Consider the following 22,774-nt stretch of genomic DNA (forward strand, 5'->3'; position numbering starts at 1 on the left):
ACCAAGAAGACAGTGAGGGAGGAGACCAAAGAAGTTTGTATTATCACAAAAGTTAAGCAGTTACGTGCCTCTGACACTGCTGAGGAAGATGGAATGAGGAGTGGAAAGTATTCTTTACATTTGTCGATGTAAATCTAAGTGACTAGAAAATTTGGAAGAAAGTAACTATAACATTTTTAAGTTTACAAATACTGGGGTCAAAGAAAGCTAGGTAGTTGCAAATTATTTTCATGAGATGAGAGATTACTTGAAGAAACCATCATGAATACACAACTATGAACAGCAGTTTTATTGAGATGAGCTGGGAGACCTATCTTAAGAATATGGTTGCTTTCTTTTGAACTTTGAACCCATTTCCATTGTACTTTAGCCTTGCTCTGATCATCTTAGTTCTCAGGTTATCTTCCCTTTATAAGGAAACAAAAGCAAAAAGGGTTTTGAGAAATGTTTTCATCCATTGTTATATTGGCCCTGAGCAGTGACCTGTTTCTTCTTTCTCTGAAAAAACTTAAATCTTTTGGAAAGGACTTTCAACTCTCTCTGGGCTTTTTAGTTTTGGGGATAATTTTTATAAGTCTATACTGTCATCCTGCCTTTGCCTTTACTTTGTACTAATCTTCCTTAAAGTTGAATTTATCTTGTGTATTCTTGCTGGTTTCTTCATTTTCTTTCTCATCAAGATGATTTGTAATTACCCAGCTTCTTTGTCCTGGGCTTTGCATACTGTAAAATGATAGGCTGCTTTCTTCCAAGTTATTGGTCACATCACAATCTGGGGATATGTTAGGTTCTGGGTGGCAGTTTCCTCTGGTTAGTGTTAGTCGCTCAGTCGTGCCCAACTCTTTGCAACCCCATGGACTGCAGCCCACCAGGCTTCTGTGATCATGAGATTCTCCAGGCAAGGATACTGGAGTGGGTTGCCATTTTCTTCTCCAGGAGATCTTCCCGACTCAGGGATCTCCTGCGCTGCAGGCAGGTTCTTTACGACTGAGCTACAAGGGAAGCATCTTCCTCTGGTTATCCCTAGCATTTATTCTGTGGGAGATGAAATGAACAGTAAAGCAGGTCAGGAACTGTTAGATATCCTGCTTTTAGCTGAAGGAGATTTCTGCGGATGATTCAAACCCCTGTCAGTACTCTATCTTGTCTGCCACTTTCGTGATCTATAACGAACTTTCATATTCACTCCGTTTGGCCAGTTGACCTTGGTGTATTGCCCCCATCAAAGTCTCATTTCTATCTCTCAGACATGTTCTGAGTTCTTCTTTTCACTTGGGTTTTCTTCAAGGATGTACTCTATCTTGATATAACTGCTTTTCCTTTTTTCCCTCTGAATAATAGTTTTTTAGGTAAAGTATTCTTTTTTATTATTATCAGCCAATCTTGAGACCCACTTAAACAAATCTCATTGATTATTTTGTATATTTAGGATAAACTTTAATATTTTTGTCACTGTGCTGTATGCTTAGTCGCTCAGTCTTGTCAGGCTCTTTGCAACCCCATGGACTGTAACCTGCCAAACTCCTCTGTCCATGGGGATTCTCTAGGCAAGAAAACTGGAGTGGGTTGCCATTCCCTCCTCCAGGGGATCTTCCTGACCCAGGTATTGAACCCAGATCTCCCGCATTGCAGATGTATTCTTCACTGTCTGAGCCGCCAGGGAAGCCCACTCACACTAACAGGAGTATTTGTCCAGAGGCTGACTGACCACTGATCAAAGACTCTAACCAAAACTGCTGAGGAAGGAGGTAGGAGAAGATGACAACAATAGCCATGAAATCTGTCCCTATGGAGGACAATTAGGAAGAAAAGCACCACGGTGAGAAACTATTCACGTGAGAAAACAAATGAGAACAGAGGTTTGGAGTTTTCATAACCTGAGATGTTTGTGAACCAAAGTAACGGCAAGTCATTCTTTTGTCATTACTTATATTTTTTGTCATGACTGATTTCTTGGGGTTTTTTTTTTTCATGTTCTCCTAGGTCCTTCCTCAGAAGTTTTGCTTAAAGTCCTTTGATCAGTGGTCAGTCAGCCTCTGGACAGATACTTCTCCTGTTAGTGTGAGACTGTTCCTCGCCCATCATGTTTTGTTTTGTTTTTTTCATGTGAATGAATCATTTCTTTTAACTCATCATTAATTCAAGGGATAACAACAATCTCATCATACACTTAGCTAGCTCCTGTGAAATGTAAGGAATAGTGGGAAGCTATGTAAATAGAAATTTGCATGAAACGAGGACACTAGATAATTGAATTGTATGAGTTCTTAATATATTTTGCATATTCACCCCTCCTCAAATGTATGAACTGCAGATATTTTCTCTCTTTCCTTAGGTTGCCTTTTAATTTTGTTGATGGTATCATTTGCTGAGCAGATGCTTTTTAGTTTGATGTATTCCCAGTTGTGTATTTTTGTTTTTGTTGCCTTTGCTTTTGGTGTCAAATCCAAAAACTCATTGCCAAGACTGATGTCAGGGAGCTTACTTCCTGTGTATTCTTCTAGGAGTTTAATGGTTTCAGGTCTTATATTCAGATCTTTAATGCATTTTGACTTGTTTTTGTGTATGTTGTAAGGTAGTGGTCCAGTTTTGATCTTTGGCATGTAGCTGTCCAGTTTTTCCAAAGCTTTTCTTTCCCTATTGTATATTCTTGCTTGCTTTGCAGTAAATGAATTGACTATGTATGTGTGATTGTTTTGGGGACTCTATTCTGATTGATCTGTGTGTCTGTTTTTATGCCAGTATCATACTATTTTGATTACTGTAGCCTTATAATATAGTTTGAAATTAGGAATTATGGTGTGTCTAGCTTTGTTCTTCTTCAAGATTGTTTTGTCTATTTGGGATATTTTGTGATCCCATACAAATTATAGGATTATTTGTTCTGTTTCTGTGGGAAATGTCATTGAACTTTTTATAGAGATCACATTGAATCTGTAGATTGCTTTGGGTAAAATGGACATTTTAACAATATTAAATCTTCCAAACTATGAGCATAGAATATCTTTTCATTTATTTGTGTCTTTTCAGTTTCTTTCATTGGTGTCTTATAGTTTTCATTGTTTGGGTCTTGCACCTCCATGGTTAATTTTATTCCTAGGTATTTAATTGTTTTTGATGCAGCTATAAATAGAACTGTTTTCTTAATTTCTCTTTCTGGTAGTTTGTTATCTGTATATAACATAAACACAACTGATGTACATATATTGATTCTGTGTCCTGCAACTTTATTGAATTTGTTAGTTCAGACAGTTTTTGGTGGAATCTTGGGGTTTTCTGTAAATACAATGTCATGTTATCTACAAATAGTACTTTCCTGGGCTTCCCTGGTGGCTCTGATGGTAAACAGTTTGCCTGCAACGCAGGAGACCCAGGTTCAGTCCTTGGGTCAGGAAGATCCCCTGGAGGAAGAAATGGCAGCCCATTCAGTGTTCTTGCCTGAAAAATTCCGTGGACAGAAGAGCTTGATGGGCTACAGTCCATGGGGTTGCAACGAGCTGGACACAACTGAAAGACTTAACACATACATATACAAATAGAGACAGTATTACTTCCTTTCAGATTTGGATGCCTTTTATTTATTTTTCTTGCCTGATTGTTATGGCTAGAATTTCCAGTACCATGTTGCATAAATGTAGCAAAATGGGTATCCTTGTCTTTTTCCTAATCTTAGAGGAAGAACTTTTAGGTTTTTACTGTTGAGTATGATGTTAACTGTGGGCTTGTCGTTATGTTGAGATACATTCCCTCTACCCATTTTACTTTGTTGAGAGTTTTTTTAAATCATAAATGATGCTGAATTTTATCACATGCTTCTCTGCATCTATGGTGATGATCATATGATTTTTATCCTTCTTGTTAATGTGGTGTATCACATTGATTCATGGATGTTGAACCATCCTTGCATCCCTGGAATAAATCCCATTTGATCACAGTGTATTGTGATCTTTTTTATTGTGATCTCTTTTAATGTATTGTTGAATGCATGATTATAACATTTGAAAATGTGTTTCAGATAGCCCAGTCTTTTTCAACACTGTCATTTTGTCAGAACCACTAGTACTAAAAATATTAGTACCAGAAACAAGAAATGATAAATAAAATAGGAGTGATTCTGCATCTTTTACTTTTCTGCCCAAGAAGTGATAGTGTCTTTCAGTGTTGTTTACTTTGAGTTATAAAATGAATATGTTTTGGGGAAATCTCATGTATAGCATGGTGACTATAGTTAATAATACTGCATTGTATACTTGAAATTTGGTAAAATAGTAGGTCATCCATGTTCTCACCACACACCAAAAAATAAAAGTAACTAACTGTATGAGGTGATGGATATGTTAATTGACTTGGCTGTAATCATTTCACAGTGTATAGGTATATCAGATCACCATCTTAAATATATACTTGCTTTGTCACTCAGTCATGTCCAACTGTTTGTGACCCCATGGACTGTAGCCCACCAGGCTCCTCTGTCCATGGGAATTCTCCAGACAAGAATACTAGAGTGGGTTGCCTTGCCCTCCGCCAGGGGATCTTCCCAACCCAGGGATTGAACCCAGGTCTTCTATATTGCAGGCAGATTCTTTACTCTCTGAGCCACCAGGGAAGCCCTAAATATATATAGTTCTTATTAATAGTTATATAATTATTTTATTAATGATACCTCAGTAAAGCCGGAGTAGGGAGTCGTGTCTTCATATATTCCTTCGGGCCTTCAGTGGTGTTCTTACATCTCTCTGTACATCAGCAGGATTTAGTTACAGTGAGGTTGTCTAGCTGGTTCTTGGTGGCAGCCAGGGAAATTGAACACTATTAATTGAGTGGGTCTCTTTATAGCCACTTAACTGTTTTCAGGAATGCAATGAAAAGTTCCACCTTACATGTTTAACAGTCTTATTGATGATACTGTCAGTAAGGAATTCTACGTAGAATGATCACATTTGATGTGGGAAGAGTTTGAGATACTCCATATTCGTGGAGAAATATCTAGCAAGCAGTTGAAAATTAAAGACTAACGCTCAAGAGAGATATAGAATTAAGCATTATCTACATATAGGTGACAGTTGAAGCCATGTGAATGGACCCGCTGAGACGAGAGGGCCTAGGGCAGAGCCTCAGTGAACACACCCGCTGAGAGACTAGCAATGGAAAAACAAAAGAAACGTCAGAGAGCTGGGAGGAAAATGTGATGGGCAGGAGCTAGCAGAAGAGAAAGCCTCAGAAAGAGTTGTGCTCAGAGCTCTAATGCTTTTGGGGAATGGGGAGTGATATGAATAAAATAATTAGCGTTTTTGTATGTTGTACTGTGATACCATTATTTTACCTTGCAGTGATTTGTAGTTATTTTGATTTACAGCATCTCTCTTGCATGAAGTATTTGTTACATCAGTTGTAATAAAAATTGTTTCTGAACATGACTTTCCAGGTTGATTTGTATTAGCCATCATTTAAAATTACTTTAAGATGCTTTTTATTATGTCATGGAGAACATCCAACAGATATATATATATATATATATATATATATATATATATATATAATTTCTGAGGATGTGAAAAATAATCAAAATCCATTCGAGATCTACAGTAACTAAGTAATGATAATGGATGGCTATTGACAAACTTGCTGACTGTTCAGCTATGTATGATCTTTTCTGCAATGCTGATTGATATATCCAGCACTCTAGGTGTACAGAAGATATTTTATTGTTTTCTTTTCCTTTAAAATTCTGTATGAAAAGATTGTAATATATTGTAAAAGCTTGTTTCTTCAGAATAAAACCAAAGTAAAAATTGACAGTTAATAGAAAAATAAGAAACACATCTGTTTTGCTTCTTAAAAATACTAGATTTGAAAGTAAAAAGTAGGTGGGTGACATTTGAGAACCTACACAGTTAAAATGTTCTTTTCCACTCTTCTCAGTATAAGAAGCAGAAGACAGTGGAATATTACTAACAGAACAATAAAATCTAGACTTTTTACCTTAATTTATCATTCAGGAATGAGAGAAAGTAAAAGTTTTCAGATACGTAAAGACACATTTACCATGAAAAGTAAGTTTACCCTTAACAGATCTTCATTGAAAGAACTTCTAAAATATGTAGAATAAGTAAGAAGGAGGAAGCAGAGAAGTGAGATATGAATAGTACTGTGGTGATTGATTTTATGTGTCACCTTCACAGGGCCACAAGGTTCCCAGGTATTTAGTCAGCATCATTCTGAGTGTTTCTGTTAGGGTGTTTTTAGGTGAGAAAAACATATAAATTGGTAGATTGAATAAGGCAGGTTAAAGCAGATTGCTCTCCCTGTTGTGGTTGGGCCTCATCCAGTCAGTTGAAGGCTTAGATGAAACAACAGGGGTGATTATCCTTCAAATAAGTAAGTTTCTTCTTGCCTGACTGCCTTCAAACTGGTCGTTGGCTTTTTCCTGCCCTCAGTGTTAAACTGAAACATTAGCACATCTTTCCAGCCTTTGGACTGGAACTCCACCATCAACTCTCCAACTTACTGACTTACCTTGCAGGTCCTGGGACTTGTTCAGTTCAGTTGCTCAGTCATGTCTGACTCTTTGCGATCCCCTGGACTGCAGTACACCAGACTTCCCTGTCCATCACCAACTCCCGGAGCTTACACAAAGTCAAGTCCATCATGTCAGTAATGCCATCCAACCATCTCATCCTGTCATCCCCTTCTCCTACTGCCTTCAGTCTTTCCCAGCATCAGGGTCTTTTCTAAGGAGTCCGTTCTTCGCATCAGGTGGCCAAAGTATTGGAGCTTCAGCTTCAGCATCAGTCCTTCCAATGAATATTCAGGATGGATTTCCTTTAGGATGGAGTGGTTTGATCTCCTTGCTGTCCAAGGGACACTCTAGAGCCTTCTCCCAACACCACAACTCAAAAGCATCAATTCTTCGGCGCTCAGCTTTCCTTACAGTCCTTGTTAGCCTCCTTTAGGGGACTCGTTAGCCTCTATAATTGCATGAGCCAATTCCTTATGAAATAAATCTCTATATGCAAGTATCTTACTGGTCTGTTTCTCTGGAGAACCTTGACTAATGTTAAGAACAGACAAACATCTGTAGGTTGCTTGTATGAAGCACTGACTATTAGAGGGGATAATTAAAGCAAGGTGGAACTGTATAGTGGACAGTTATACATAAGGTAAAGGTGGTGGTTGGAGTTGCCTTCTAAAGGGGGGGGGAAAGCTAGTCCCCCAGAAGATATGTTCATGTCTGGTCCCTGGAACCTGTGAATGTGGAAACATCATTTGGGAAAAAAAGTCTTTGCAGTTGTCATTAAAGTAAAGATCCTTAGATGAGATCATCCTTGACGGCGTAGATGGGTCCTAAATCCAATGAGAAGTGTGTTTGTAAGAGACAGAAGTGAAGGAACAGACACAGAGAAGAAGGCCATGTGAAAGAAAAGGTTGGAGTGATACAGCCACAAACCAAGGTCACATGGAGCTGCCAGAAGCTAGAACAGGCAAGGAAGGATTCTCCACTAGAAGAACCTTCAGTAGAAAGATGGCCCTGCCAGCAACCTTGATTTAACACTTCTGGCCTTCAGAATTGTGAGAGAATAATAAATTCCTGTTGTTTAAACAAACATAAAGTTTATAGTACTTTGTTACAGAAGCCTTTTAAGAGCCTTGTGTTATTTAGGAAGAAGATAAGAGACATTGATTAAATGTCTGTATTCACAGATAAAGAAAAAGCCAAATTTCATTTAGTGTTTATAGATGATTTCCCTGGCCTCTTGGATTCTACCGTGGATCCTTCAAGAGATATCTTGCCCTAGATGTTAATCTTCAGGTAAAGCTTTCCTCTCCTGAATAGTTACTGCTCCTCTCAGGTCAGGGAAGATGGCAAAAAATTGGCATCACAGCTGCCTCTCTGTGTCAGAGGACTCTTCCAGGAAGCTTTCTTCTTAGGTTTGATCTTCTTGATGGGCTTGAGTTGCCAAATGTGGATCCTGGTAGATTAAGAGAGCCCCTCATTGCTGCTTGACTCACATGAGAAATGTGAGTGCTCCAAGTGACAAATTCCTGCTTAAGTTGATTAAAGTAAGGAAGACATTAATCCTGTGTCAGAACCAGAAGCTCCAAGGTAGGGCAGCTTTCATGGTCCAGGAATTCAACACTCAGCAGTGTTCCCTAGGATCTTGTCCCTTTCATTGTCCCTTTGCCATTATATTAATAGCTTTAACTTTATCCTATGATTTTCCCTTTTCTATCATAAAATCACTGTCAGCAACAACTCGAGTCTTATGTTCCACTACTCACATCCTGTGGAAAGCAGAGAGAAGTCCTCTCATTCATATGTAATGTGACTTCTGTGTGGTTCATCTTAGATTGTCTGTCCACCTCCCTCCTCCCAAAGTTTGGGCTCCAGGAGGTGTCACTTAAAGCACGTAACTGTGTAGCAGTGATGATAGATTAAATCAGGTTTCTGTTTCTGGTTTTCATTTGGCGGTAGGTGTTTTGGGCAACTAATAGCATCCATTTGAAACCTCAGAGTGATCCCTTGGCCTTGTCTGAAGGTGGGGCAAAGCAGCCTGGAAAGAAATAAATTAAAAAGTGACTGTCCATAGACCTGCCTACAGATGCTCTCCCATGCCACCTTTCATGTGAACCAGCAAAGACATTCAAGAATGTTAGATCATGAGACAAGTGCTCAGGCTTGGTGCACTGGAAAGACCCAGAGGGATGGGGTGGAGAGGGAGGTGGGAGGGGGGACCGGGATAGGGAATACATGTAAATCCATGGCTAATTAATTTCAGTGTATGACAAAAACTACTGTAATGATGTAAAGTAATTAGCCTCCAACTAATAAAAATAAATGGAAAAAAAATTAAAAAAAAAAAAAAAAAGAATGTTAGATCATCAACGCAGGACCAGTCTCTGCTTGGAATGCGAGGGAATGAATCTCCTTCCTGTGTGTAATTATCCATATTCCTCTTCTGACTCTTAGCGTTCTGACTTAGTTGTATATATTGGAAACTGGATTTGTATAAGTAAAATTTGAAAAATAGTTTCTCAGGAAAGAGCTGATTGGCATGAAATGTTAGTAAGCACTGTTGTTCCAGTAAGAAAAAAGCCTCCCAGCAACATAGAATTCTAGCTCCAGAGGGCCTTAGGCCTCCATGTGGTTTGAGTGTACATGTGGAGGGAGAAGAGTCAGTAAAGAAGGTTAGCAAGGAGGGCTGTGAAAGGAAAGGAAGAAGAGGAGAATCGGGAGGATAGGGGTCTTGGAAGCCAGGATAGTCGAGTGCTCAGCTGGGACACTTGTTTCTGTCAGGTCAGTCTGGAAGAGGATCACACATGTCTTGGGATTTAGCAATGCTGAGGTTATGGGTGCCTTTTCAGAGCACTTTTAGTGGAGTGACTGGATGCAGAGGTTAAAATGTCATGAGGAGGGACTTCTGTGGTGGCCCACTGGTTGAGAATCTGCCGTGCAGTGCAGGGTACGTGAGTCCAATCCCTGGTGCGGGAACTAAGATCTCACATGCTGCGGGGCAGCTAAGCCTGTGCACTGGAATTACTGAAGCTTGCGCTCCAGAGCCAGCTTGCTGCAGCTACTGAGCCCATGCTCCACAGCTAGAGGGTCCATACACCACAGGAAGAGACCCACATGGTGCAGCAGAGACCGGACAGACAGCAGCCAAATAAGTAAATGGGTGGACGCTGAGGAGATGAGAACCACAGGCACAGGTAGCTCTTGAGAACAGCAGCAGTAAACGGGAGTCTTTTGAGACGCCATTCTTTCTTCTCCTTTATTTTTAAGACGGAATAAACAAGCAGGTTTAAATGTGAGGGAAAGAAAGGTGGGGGATGATCACTGATAGGTTCCTGAGAAAACAAGAAGGGCTAGGGTCCAAGTTGTTTCTGCAGGCCATTATGATAACAAATCCTACCAGAAAAAAAAAATGTAACAGAAGTATTGGGGGAGGGATTTAAAAAACTAGATACAAGATAGCGAGAAAAATTAAAATTTACAAATAAGTTAACAGAAAATTAAAAGAGTAGACGTTTTCAGTGAGACCAAACAACTGATGAAGACGAGTGATAATAAGACGGTGGAAGTTTGACAGGAAACAACAGAACTCTGTAAGGCAATTATTCTTCAATTAAAAATAAACAAACCAGATTCAAGTGAAAATTAGAAATACTAAGTTTATCCATGGAAGTAATAAAGGGATGAAAGCTAGCTACTTAAGTCCAGTAGCTAAACGTATAAAATTAAGAAGTTGGGTGAAAAACAATCCTGTGGTTACCAAAGGGGAAAGGGGGAGGGATAAATTTGGGATTTACAGGTGACACTGCTATATATAAGATAAACAACAAGGACTACTGTGTAGCACAGGGAACCAATATTCGGTATCTTTTAATAACCTATCAGTTCAGTTGCTCAGTCGTGTCCAACTCTTTGCAACCCCATAGACCACAGCACACCAGGCCTCGCTATCCATCACCAACTCCCGGAGTCCACCCAAACCCATGTCCATTGGGTCGATAATGCCATGCAACCATCTCATCTGCTGTCGTCCCCTTCTCCTGCCTTCAATCTTTCCCAGCATCAGGGTCTTTCCAAATGAGTCAGCACTTCACATCAGGTGGCCAAAGTATTGGAGTTTCAGCTTCAGCATCTGTCCTTCCAGTGAACACCCAGGAATGATCTCCTTTAGGATGGACTGGTTGGATCTCCTTGCAGTCCAAGGGACTCTCCAGAGTCTTCTCCAACACCACAGTTCAAAAGCATCAATTCTTCGGCACTCAGCTTTCCTTATAGTCCGGATCTCACATCCATACATGAGTACTGGAAAAACCATGGCCTTGACTAGACAGACCTTTGTTGGCAAAGTAATGTCTCTGCTTTTTAATATGCTGTCTAGGTTGGTCATAACTTTCCTTCCAAGGAGCAAGCGTCTTTTAATTTCATGGCTGCAGTCACCATCCACAGTGATTTTGGAGCCCCAAAAAATAAAGTCAGCCACTGTTTCCACTCTTTCCCTGTCTACTTGCCATGAAGTGATGGGACTGGATGATATGATCTTAGTTTTCTAAGTGTTGAACTTTAAGCAAACTTTTTCACTGTCCTCTTTCACTTTCATCAAGAGGCTCTTTAGTTCCTCTTCACTTTCTGCCATAAGGGTGGTGTCATCTGCATATCTGAGGTTATTGATATTTCTCCTGGCAATCTTGATTCCAGCTTGTGCTTCATCCAGCCCAGCGTTTTTCATGATGTACTCTGCATATAAGTTAAATAAGCAGGGTGACAGTATACAGCCTTGACGTACTCCTTTTCCTATTTGGAACCAGTCTGTTGTTACATGTCCACTTCTAACTGTTGCTTCCTGACCTGCACACAGGTTTCTCTAGAGGCAGGTCAGGTGGTCTGTTATTCCCATCTCTTTCAGAATTTTCCACAGTTTATTGTGATCCACACAAAGACTTTTTGGCATAGTCAATAAAACAGAAATAGATGTTTTTCTGGAACTCTCTTGCTTTTTCAGTGATCCAGCGGATGTTGGCGATTTGATCTCTGGTTCCTCTGCCTTTTCTAAAACCAGCTTGAACATCTGGAAGTTCACGTATTGCTGAAGCCTGGCTTGGAGAATTTTGAGCGTTACTCTACCAGCTTGTGAGATGAGTACAATTGTGCAGTAGTTTGAGCATTCTTTGGGATTGCCTTTCTTTGGGATTGGAATGAAAACTGACCTTTTCCAGTCCTGTGGCCACTGCTGAGTTTTCTAAATTTCCAAATTTGCTGACATATTGAGTACAGCACTTTCACAGCATCATCTTTCAGGATTTGAAATAGCTCAACTGGAATTCCATCACCTCCACTAGCTTTGTTCGTAGTGATGCTTCCTAAGGCCCACTTGACTTCACATTCCAGGATGTCTGGCTCTAGGTGAGTGATCACAACATCGTGATTATCTGGGTTGTGAAGGTCCTTTTTGTACAGTTTTTCTGTGTATTCTTGCCACCCTCTTCTTAATATCTTCTGCTTCTGTCAGGTCCATACCATTTCTGTCTTTTAGTGAGCCCATCTTTGCATGAAATGTTCCTTTGGTATCTCTAATTTTCTTGAAGAGATCTCTAGTCTTTCCCGTTCTGTTGTTTTCCTCTATTTCTTTGTATTGATCACTGAGGAAGGCTTTCTTATCTCTCCTTGCTATTCTTTGGAACTCTGCATTCAGATGGGAACATCTTTCCTTTTCTCCTTTGCTTTTCTCTTCTCTTTTCACAGTTATTTGTAAGCCCTCCTCAGACAGCCATTTTGCTTTTTTGCATTCCTTCTTCTTAGGGATGGTCTTGACGCCTGTCTTATGTACAGTGTCACGAACCTCTGTCCATAGTTCTTCAGGCACTCTATCAGATCTGGTCCCTTAAATCTTTTTCTCACTTCCACTGTATAATCATAAGGGATTTGATTTAGGTCATATCTGAATGGTCTAGTGGTTTTCCCCACTTTCTTCAATTTAAGTCTGAATTTGGCAATAAAGAGTTCATGATCTGAGCCACAGTCAGCTCCTAGTCTTGTTTGCTGACTGTATACAGCTCCTCCATCTTTGGTTGCAAAGAATATAATCAGTCTGATTTTGGAGTCGACAATCTCGTGATGTCCATGTGTAGATTCTTCTCTTGTGTTGTTAGAAGAGGGTGTTTGCCACGACCAGTGCGTTCTCTTTGCAAAACTCTATTAGCCTTTGCCCTGCTTCATTGTGTACTCCAAGGCCAAATTTTCCTGTTACTCCAGGTGTTTCTTGACTTCCTATTTTTGCATTCCTGTCTCCTATAATGAAAAGGACATCTTTTTTTGGTATTAGTTCTAAAAGGTCTTGTAGATCTTCATAGAACCATTCAGCTTCTTCAGCATTACTGGTCGGGGCATTACTTGGATTACTGTGATATTGAATGGTTTGCCTTGGAAATGAACAGAGATTGTTTTGTCGTTTTTGAGATTGCATCCAAGTACTGCATTTCGGACTCTTTTGTTGACTATGATGGCTACTCCATTTCTTCTAAGAGATTAATGCCCACAGTAGTAGTTATAATGGTCATCTGAGTTAAATTCACCCATTCCAGTCCATTTTAGTTCACTAATTCCTAGAATGTCAACGTTTGCTCTTGTCATCTCCTGTTTGACTGCTTCCAGTTTGTCTTGATTCATGGACCTAACATTCCAGGTTCCTATGCAATATTGCTGTATACAGCATCAGACCTTGCTTCTATCACCAGTCACATCCACAACTGGGTGTTGTTTTTGCTTTGGCTCCCATCTTTCATTCTTTTTTTTTTTTTTTTTAGGTATGACATTTGCCTTTTATTGTGATTTGAGATACAATAAACTGCACATATTTAAAGCCTATGATTTGATCAGTCTCATCATCTGTGTATACCTGTGACACTATCATCACAATCAAGGTAATGAATCTTTCCACCATCCCCCAAAGGTTCTTTTGCCCTGTGCTGTCCATCCCTCCCTCCATCATGGACCCCAGAAAGTTAGCTGCTTGTTGTTACAGATTACTTTGCATGGACTTAGATATACTGCTTTATCATTGATTTTCTGTTTGATCCATCTTTTTTGTTGTTTTTCTCTCCCCTTTTTTCTTGATTTTTTGGTTATTTTAATACTCATCGCTTCATTCTCTCTGGAGTCACCTCTCCACTGATCTCCAGTAGCACATTGGGCACCTACCGACCTGGGGCGTTCATCTTTCAGTGTCCTATCTTTTTGCCTTTTCACACTGTTCATGGGGTTCTCAAGGCAAGAACACTGAAGTAGTTTGCCATTCCCTTCTCCAGTGGACCACATTCTGTCAGACCTCTCCACCACGACCCGTCTGTCTCTGGTGGCCCCACAGGACATGCCCTAGTTTCATTGAGTTAGACAAGGCTGTGGTCCATGTGATCAGATTGGCTAGTTGTCTGTGATTGTGGTTTCAGTCTGTCTGTCCTCTGACGCCCTCTCTCAGCGCCTACCGTCTTGGGTTTTTCTTATCTTGGACATGAAGGATCTCTTCATGGCTGCTCCAGCAAAGCGCAGCCGCTGCTTCTGACCTTGGACGTGGGGTATCTCCTCTCGGCCACTGTGCCGCGCTGCCGCCCCTCCTGCACCACACATTATAATAACCAACAATGGAAAATAATCTGTAGAAGAATGTATGTATATGTGTATATATACTCATGAATATGTATATACATATATATGTGTATATATATATACACACACACCCACTCACACATATATCTAACTGAATCACTTTGCTGTATATCTGAAACTAATCCAACATTATAAATAATTATACTTCAATTTTTTTTAAAGTTGGGAACAAAAGTTAAGAATGTTATTTTTTTGTTTGAATCATAAAATTAAATTCAACATTGAAAATAAAGAAGTAAAAAAATCTAAAGATTAAAGAAATTATAATTAATGTGAAAATAGAAACATTAAATTTGGGGTAACTAATTAGGTCCATTTTTATTTTTACTTATTTTATAGAAAACAACTGATAGAACATTACCCGTGTCAGAACATTACCACATGAAACAGAGTGGTATTGGCACAAGCTTTTTCTTTATATCAGGTCTTGCTTAATCTCCCTCTGTCATTCTTCTCTTGCTCCCTTCATCACGTGAGTTAAGTGTATGCCAGAGATATTGGAGGAGATGCTAGATCTCACGTTCCAGGAGAGACTCAGAATGAATAGTCCATTTCTGGTCAAGTGTGATAAATGCTAAAATAAATGGAATCTCAGGGTACCATGGGAACATGAATAAAACACCCACTTCAGCCTTAGGAAATTGGGAAGGCTTTTCAGAGAAGATACTTTACCACAGCTCTGAGGCTTGGAAGGTGGTCGGCAAAGGAGTAGCGGGATCAGCCTTTAAGGTGGAGGAAACGAGACCTGCATCCTCTGGAAGCTAGTCTCTCGGGGCCCCTGCGCTGTGGGCCTGAGGATTCCAGCAGCTGCCCATCCCGAGGCCCACGTGGCTCTTGCAAGTTCTCAGGACGCAGGAGGAAGCAGCGCCCAGACGACAATGTGGGTATCATTACTTGGCAGATGGGGCGTTTGCAATTTTAAGAAACTAATCAACGTGGAGAACTTTAGGCTGCTCTGAGGTGGGGAAGAGAGTATTTATTTACTTACCTACTCTCAGCCTACTTTAAATATTCAAATATTTAATATTTGCCCTTCAGTATATTGTTGAAGGGCAGATACTACAGTAACCCCTGCTCTCCGCAGTTTGAGAGAATTTGTGCTCAATTTGTGCTCCCGTGCACACCAGCAACGAAGACCCAGTGCAACCAAAAATAAGTTTGATTTTCACAAGCAGTTTAAGGACACTCTTAGTCTTTGTTCTGTGTGTTTATCCTAGTCGCTTGTGCCCCTCCCCTTTCTGCTTGAACAGTTTTTAAGTGTTTTAGCTTCCAGCTTCCACTAGACTTAGACCATTATGTTGCTCTTTTCCTTTCCTAAATTTCTAAGCTCTCTGGGTTGGCATTTTTAACTACTTCATTGATATTTAATTTCTGTGCCAGGCATGCATCTTCAATCCATTTAGTGGTGCTTTAACATTAAAGACCAAGGTGTTTGGTTCTGTTGTATTTCTCTCTGGTATTTAGTATGTTACTGAGCATTTAAGTTAATATTCGTTGAAGTGAGTTCCTGTCCAGAATTGTTTGGTTCTTCTTAAGGAATAATTAGTCTCATAACTATTTCTGGACTCAACAGGAAAGGCCATACAGAAAAAAAATTGAAGTTAAGTTTCTCAATAATGTAATTTTTTTTCCAGATTTACTGAGATATATTGGACAAATAAAATTATAAAATACTTTCACATTTTATATCACCTATAGTTTCACATTTTCATTATGACTTTTAGTGGAAATAAATTTCGTGGTTCATAGATACTTGATGCCATACTACTGCTTATCTTTACTTAATAAATTACTTCAAGTATAAACAACTGGGATTAAATTCTGGAGTAGTGCCAGTCAGTCATCAGTCCTCTTGAGAAGCTGTGTTGTAGAGCTATTGACATTTTTTATTGTTCAAGTTATTTATTAATTAAAGCCAAGCATAGATATAATAAGCATACTATGGTACTAAGTGATTGTAAAAATTCCTTATTTTCTTTTTCTGAATAATGGTGACTACTTCCTTGAACAAGAGCTTGAATTTAGGGACTTCCCTGGTGGCCCAGCTGGTAAAAAATCTGCCTGCAAAGTGGGAGACCTGGGTTTGATCTGTGGGTTGGGAAGATCCCCAGAGAAGGGAAAGGCTACCCACTCTGGTATTCTGGCCTGGAGAATTCGATGGACTATGTAGTCCATGGGGTCGCAAAGAGCTGGACATGACTGAGACTTTCACTTCCCTGGTGGTCCAGTGGCTAAGAATCCCCCTGCCAGTGCAGAGGCCGTGGGTTTGATCCCTGGTTCAGGAAGATCCCACGTGTCGAGAGGCAGTTAGAGCCTGCGTGCTACAACTACTGGAGCCTGTGCTCTGCAACCAGAGGGGCACTGCAGAGAGAAGCCCACACTGAATTTGAGAACGTCCGAGCACCCGGCAGCAGAGACCCCGTGCAGCCGAGCACAGACGAAGCTGTTAAATGAGAACGTGAACTTCTTATTAATGTTTTCATTGATATAAAGCTTTTCAAAGACCTATTGTGAATAATGATTTGGATAAATTTGAGGGAACAGGAAGCTTCTTTTCCACATACAGTCTGTTGTTGGCATTTGTATTGATGATGGAGTTGTTCATAGAATCTGAGTGGGTGGGGATTCCTTAAGAGGGTTTTTTAAGTTTTCCTTCAGTGTGTTTCATAAATTTTGCTCTTTTGTTGTACCCCTTGGGGTGTCTTTTCAGTCTCAGACTTTGTGACTTGTCAGAGAACTGCTGCTCTAAGTGGACAATGATACTGTCAGAGCATCGGGGAGAAGGAATGAAATGGAAGTGGTAGCTATTGGAAGCTAGGGAAGTGGGGTGGAGGTGTGCCGCTGGGTTGTGCAGAGACTTCACACACATCTGTATAGAAAATCCCCGTGTCTCATAGAAGACAAGCATACAGATCTCTAGGCATTCTTGAAAATTTTCCCAAGACAGTGAGGTTATCATAACACACTGACTAAATGCTTATATTTTTAAGCATGATAACTATCTATGAAACAGACATTAAGTAATGTCTGTTTCAGAATTTCAGAGTTCCATGATTTTTTGTGTCTTTCAAAAGTTGACTATTAAAATCATGACATAGGGCTTCCCTGGTGGCTCAGACTGTAAAAATATTTCCTGCAATGCAGGAGACCTAGGTTGGGAAGATCCCCCGGAAAAGGAAACAGCAACTCATTCCAGTATTCTTGCCTGGAGACTCTTACGGACAAATGGATAGAGGAGCCTGGTGGGCTGTAGTTCATGAGGTCACAAAGAGCAACTTAGACACACAAAATCATGGCATAAACATTTTTTCTCTCTGTTTGACTGAGAAAGGACTTAAGTTTCAGAGTGTAGAAACTGTTTCAGGTAAAGGTGAGTCATAGTTGTCAACAGTGTCAATCACGACAAATTGTGTAATCATCTGTCTCCCACTTAACTATGTATTAGGAGATCTGTAGTAGCAAATGAGCTCTCATTGCTATTCATCACCATGATAATAAAAGAATTTAGGGAAAGCTATTATTTAAGAGGGAATGATAGATGTAGCATTTCTCTGAAGTTAGTGACATCCCTGCATTTTACGTTTTCTCTAAGTAGTGCGAACATTTCATTTCTTTTGCTAAGCAGTGTGCTTCCGGGGTATACAGAGCAAACATTTCCCCCCTGGTGTTGTCTTATTGTACACCTCATTTGTTTAATGTTTAATTTTTCATTATTTATTTCCTTCTAGTGTTTCCCATTTGTGCTGTGCTCCTCTCTGTCCCTTCCTCTCAGCCCTCAAAGTACTGGCAGTGACCAGTTCCAGGAAGGCTAGGGCACACCGTTCTCTGGCACTGCATATCTGAAGTCTTCAGAATAAACATGTGTGACTTTCTTCCTCCTTCTGAACTGCCCTTCCCTTTTCATTTTAATCTGTTATAAAAGTGAGGATAGGAATGGAAAGAACAGCCAGGGACAGCTTTTTAAGATATGCAGAGTGCCAGAGGCATGATTCCCATGTTTGCAGAATCAAAAATTGATCAACTTCCCCTGACAAATTTAAATGTACTTGAAAAAACTTCCCTCCAAATCTAGGACAATGACCATGTAATTTATTGTCCCAATGGATAGTTTCAGTGTCTTTGTGTATCTTGTTAGACAAGTGATATAATAAGTTAATATATGTATCCTAATGTGACACTGTAGAGAAATATTTGCCCATAAATATAAATTAGATGAGGCTTCCCTGGTGACTCAGCAGTAGAGAATCCACCTACGATGTGGGAGCCACAGATGACGTGGTTCAATCCCTGGGTGGAAAAGATCCCCTGGAGAAGGACCCAGCAACCCACTCCAATATTCTTCCCTGGATAACCCCATGGACCGAAGAACCTGGCAGGCTACAGTACATAGGGTCACACAGAGTTGGACACAACTGAAGCAGCTTAACACAGCACATAAATTAGAGGAATATTTATTCTAGTTTCATGTTATTTTCCCTGATAGTTCAGTTGGTAAAGAATCCTCCTGCAGTGCAGGAGACCCTGGTTCCATTCCTGGGTTGGGAAGATCTGCTGGAGAAGGGATAGGCTACCCACTCCAATATTCTCCGGCTTCCCTTGTTGCTCAGCTAGTAAAGAATTCTCCTGCAGTGCAAGAGACCTGGGCTCAATCCCTGGGTTGGGAAGATCCCAAGGAGAAGGGAAAGGCTACCCACTCCAGTATTCTGGCCTGGAGAATTCCATGGACTGTGCATGGACTCACCTAGAGCCAGATGTCCTGGAATGTGAAGTCAAGTGGGCCCTTAGGAAGCATCACTACGGACAAAGCTAGTGGAGGTGATGGAATTCCAGTTGACCTATTCCAAATCCTAAAAGATATGCTGTGAAAGTGCTGCACTCAATATGGCAGCAAATTTGGAAAACTCAGCAGTGGCCACAGGACTGGAAAAAGTCTGATTTCATTTCAATCCCAAAGAAGGGCAATGCCAACAAATGCTCAGACTACTGCACAGTTGCACTCATCTCACACACTAGCAAAGTAATGCTCAAAATTCTCCAAGCCAGGCTTCAACAGTATGTGAACCGAGAACTTCCAGCTGTTCAAGCTGGATTTAGAAAAGGCAGAGGAACCAGAAATTGCCAACATCCATTGGATCATAGAAAAAGCAAGAGAGTTCCAGAAAACACACTTCTGCTTTGTTGACTATGCCAAAGCCTTTCACTGTGTGGATCACAACAAACTGTGGAAAATTCTGAAAGAGATGGGACTACCAGACCACCTGACCTGCCTCTTGAGAAATTTGTATGCAGGTCAGGAAGCAACAGTTAGAACCAGACACAGAACAACAGACTGGTTCCAAATTGGGAAGGGATTAGGTCATGGCTGTATATTGTCACCATGCTTATTTAACTTAAGCAGTGTATATCATGCGAAATGCTGGGCTGGATGAAGCACAGGCTGGAATCAAGATTGCCGGGAGAAATACCAATAACCTCAGATATGCAGATGACACCACCCTTATGGCAGAAAGTAAAGAGGAACTACAGAGCCTCTTCATTAAAGTCAAAGAGGAAAGTGAAAAAGTTGGCTTAAAACTCAACATTCAAAAAAAAAAAAAAAAACAACATTCAGAAAACTAAGATCATGGCATCTGGTCCCATCACTTCATGGCAAATAGGTGGGGAAGCAATGGAAACAGAGAGACTTTATTTTGGGGGGCTCCAAAATCACTGCAGATGGTGACTGCAGCCATGAAGTTAAAAGATGCTTGCTCCTTGAAAGAAAAGTTATGACCAACCTAGACAGCATATTAAAAAGCAGAGACATTACTTGGCTGACAAAGGTTCATCTAGTCAAAGCTATGGTTTTTCCAGTAGTCATGTATGAATGTGAGAGTTGGACTGTAAAGAAAGCTGAGCACCAAAGAATTGATGCTTTCAACTGTGGTGTTGGAGAAGACTCTTGAGTCCCTTGGACTGCAAGGAGATCAAACCAATCCATCCAAAGGGAAATCAGTCTTGAATATTCATTGGAAGGACTGATGCTGAAGCTGAAACTCTTGATACTTTGGCCACCTGATGCGAAGAACTGACTTATTGGACAAGACCCTGATGCTGGGAAAGATTGAAGGCAGGAGGAGAAGGGGACAACAGAGGATTAGATGGTTGGATGGTGTCACCAGCTTGATGGACGTGAGTTTGAGCAAGCTCCGGGAGTTGGTGATGGACAGGGAAGCCTGGCGTGCTGCAGTTCGTGGGACGGCAGAGTCAGACACGACTGAGCAGCTGACCTGAGCTGCAGTGAATGAACAGAAGTCAGGGTAGAGTCATCCCTTGGATTGCTGAGGGCTCTGTCATATCTTCCTCTCTTCACCAGCCTGTGTTAGATATGATCACTCTTTTATATTTTGTCTATCTGTGAGTTAAACAGAGCCTTTCCCTTCTAATCTCCTTTACAGGTAACGTTTTAATGGAGCATCTCTCTCCCTGTACAGATACGGACTTGGGTTCGTTGCATTGTCCTTTGTGGGTGTATTTATAGCTCTCCTGGCAGCAAGCTGCTTGAAGTGCTGTGGTATCCAGAGAATAGTTAAGCACTTTGAGGGAGATATGATTGATTTTGTTTCCTTGAGGAAAAAGTTAATGTCTCTGGTTGTTGTTTTTTCCCTTCTCATCTGTCTAGTTGCTGATCATCTGGGCTGTGATCCTCAAACACGGTTCTTTGTCCCTCCTAACATCAAACAGTGGATTGCCTTGCTGCAGAGGGGAAATTGCACCTTTAAAGAGAAAATATCAAGGGCTGCTTTCCACAATGCAGTTGCTGTCGTCATCTACAATAATAAATCCAAAGAGGAGCCAGTCACCATGACTCATCCAGGTAAACAAAAAAGGAAGTTGTAGATTTTGTCTTCCCTCTGACACATCATTGCTTTATAGGAAGACATTCTACCTCTTGCTGAAACCATATCATTTCCAACCTAATTCTAGGATTATATTTTTCTTTGGTATTGCCATTTGTTTGCTGATATGCATTTTTTTTTCTTTTAGTTGAACTTTTTCTTACATAACAACAGTAAAACACTGTGAAACTTGCACTTATTAAGGAACTGACTGTGACTGAATCCTTAGTCATTTTACATTTCACTGATAACTTTGAAAAATAATATCTTAGATTTAGAATCATTCATCCAAATTATGTCATGCCTTTTATCAAAATGAATGTTGAAACTAACTTAATAATTAATTACAGTAGTAACCATATTTCTTCATTTTTGTGGAAACACAGGATATTTCTAATGTACTTGTTTTAATAACAAAGATGCAATTTATTGAGCACTGTTATATATATGGCAGGCACTGTATGGCAGTGAGTTTTTTGGTTTTTATTAGACTTTATTTTTTAAAGCAATTTTAGGTTCCCAGCAGAATCTGGACATTTTTCAGACTGGCTTTTTTCACTTAGTTGTATGCATTTAGGTTTCCTCCAATGTCTTTTCATGACTTGATAGCTCATTATTTTTGAGTGCTGAATATTCCAATGTCTGGATGTTCCACAGTTTATTTATCAAGTCACTTACTGAAGGATATCTTGGTCGCTTCCATGTTTGAGCAGTTATGAGTGAAGCCACCGTAAACATACATGTGCAGGTTTTCGTGTGGACAGAAGTTTTCAGTTCCCTTGGCTAAGGAGCCCGATTGGTGAGTTGTACAGTCAGAGGATGGTGGCTGTACCACTTTGTAGATTTCCAGCAGCAGTGAAGGAAAGTTCCTGTTCCTCCACATCCTCACCAGCGTTTAGTGCTGTCAGTTTTTGTTTTTTTCTTTTTGGTCACTGTAATAGGTTGTTTTAATTTATATTTCTCTGATGACATGATGTAGAGGAGTCCCTTTTCTATATATTTTCTTAGACAGTCCTCATCATGACCATATATGTTATAGGTACCCTCCCACTTACAGACCAAGAGATTGAAGCAAGCAAGGGCCAGCAGAAGAGAGGCTTAGACACAGGTTGTTTGGTGTTTACCTTTCAGTTTACCAATCTGTCTCTTACAACTAGTTGAAACCTAGATAAACTTTTAATTCTGCATTTATAAGAAATGTTAAAGATCAATGACTTATTTAAAGAATTAACTCTTTAGTCATATAATTAATATTTGCATTTTATCAGTTTTAGACAGTTGTCTTGCAAAGACCTCACCCTAACTTAAGATCATTGATACTTTTGTGTATCTTGATAGAATAATGCAGATTAATTTAAATTTTATTGCTCTGACTTGTTTTCTTCCCTTCAAATTAAGCATTTTAGAATTAAAATATATGTTTTTTCTTTGTCCAAAAGTAATTTGTGCTCATTGTGGAAAAACTGAAACTTTTAAAGGAAAGTATAAATAAAATAGAATGTGCGATTTTCACTACCAGAGATCACTAACACAGCATTGTAAATCAGTTATCCTCAAAAAAAAAAAAAAAAGACTAGTTTTTCTGCCTAGGTCTCAGAGCAGATGCCAGTTTGCTCTCATCAGCTGTAATAGAGGGAAGAAAAAACTATTCAAAATTTTGGACCTAATCGTTCCTTGCTATTTTCTTCTAACTGAAAACACAAAGAAAAATGGATAGAGAGAAATT

At 40.0% G+C, this 22,774-nt stretch overlaps 1 protein-coding gene across 2 annotated transcripts in view; it reads left to right on the forward strand.

Moving 5' to 3' along the window:
• Positions 1–22,774, forward strand: part of RNF130 (ring finger protein 130) — a 141,975-nt gene that overhangs the window by 23,955 nt on the left and 95,246 nt on the right. For both annotated transcript variants that reach the window (XM_070460613.1, XM_070460609.1), the window contains exon 2: positions 20,832–21,026. In XM_070460613.1, coding sequence (XP_070316714.1) covers positions 20,832–21,026 — 195 coding nt within the window. The remainder of the gene's footprint in view (positions 1–20,831; positions 21,027–22,774) is intronic.

The sequence above is a fragment of the Odocoileus virginianus genome, chromosome 3 (genome assembly GCF_023699985.2).
Source record: "Odocoileus virginianus isolate 20LAN1187 ecotype Illinois chromosome 3, Ovbor_1.2, whole genome shotgun sequence".
NCBI classification, from domain to species: Eukaryota; Metazoa; Chordata; class Mammalia; order Artiodactyla; family Cervidae; genus Odocoileus; species Odocoileus virginianus.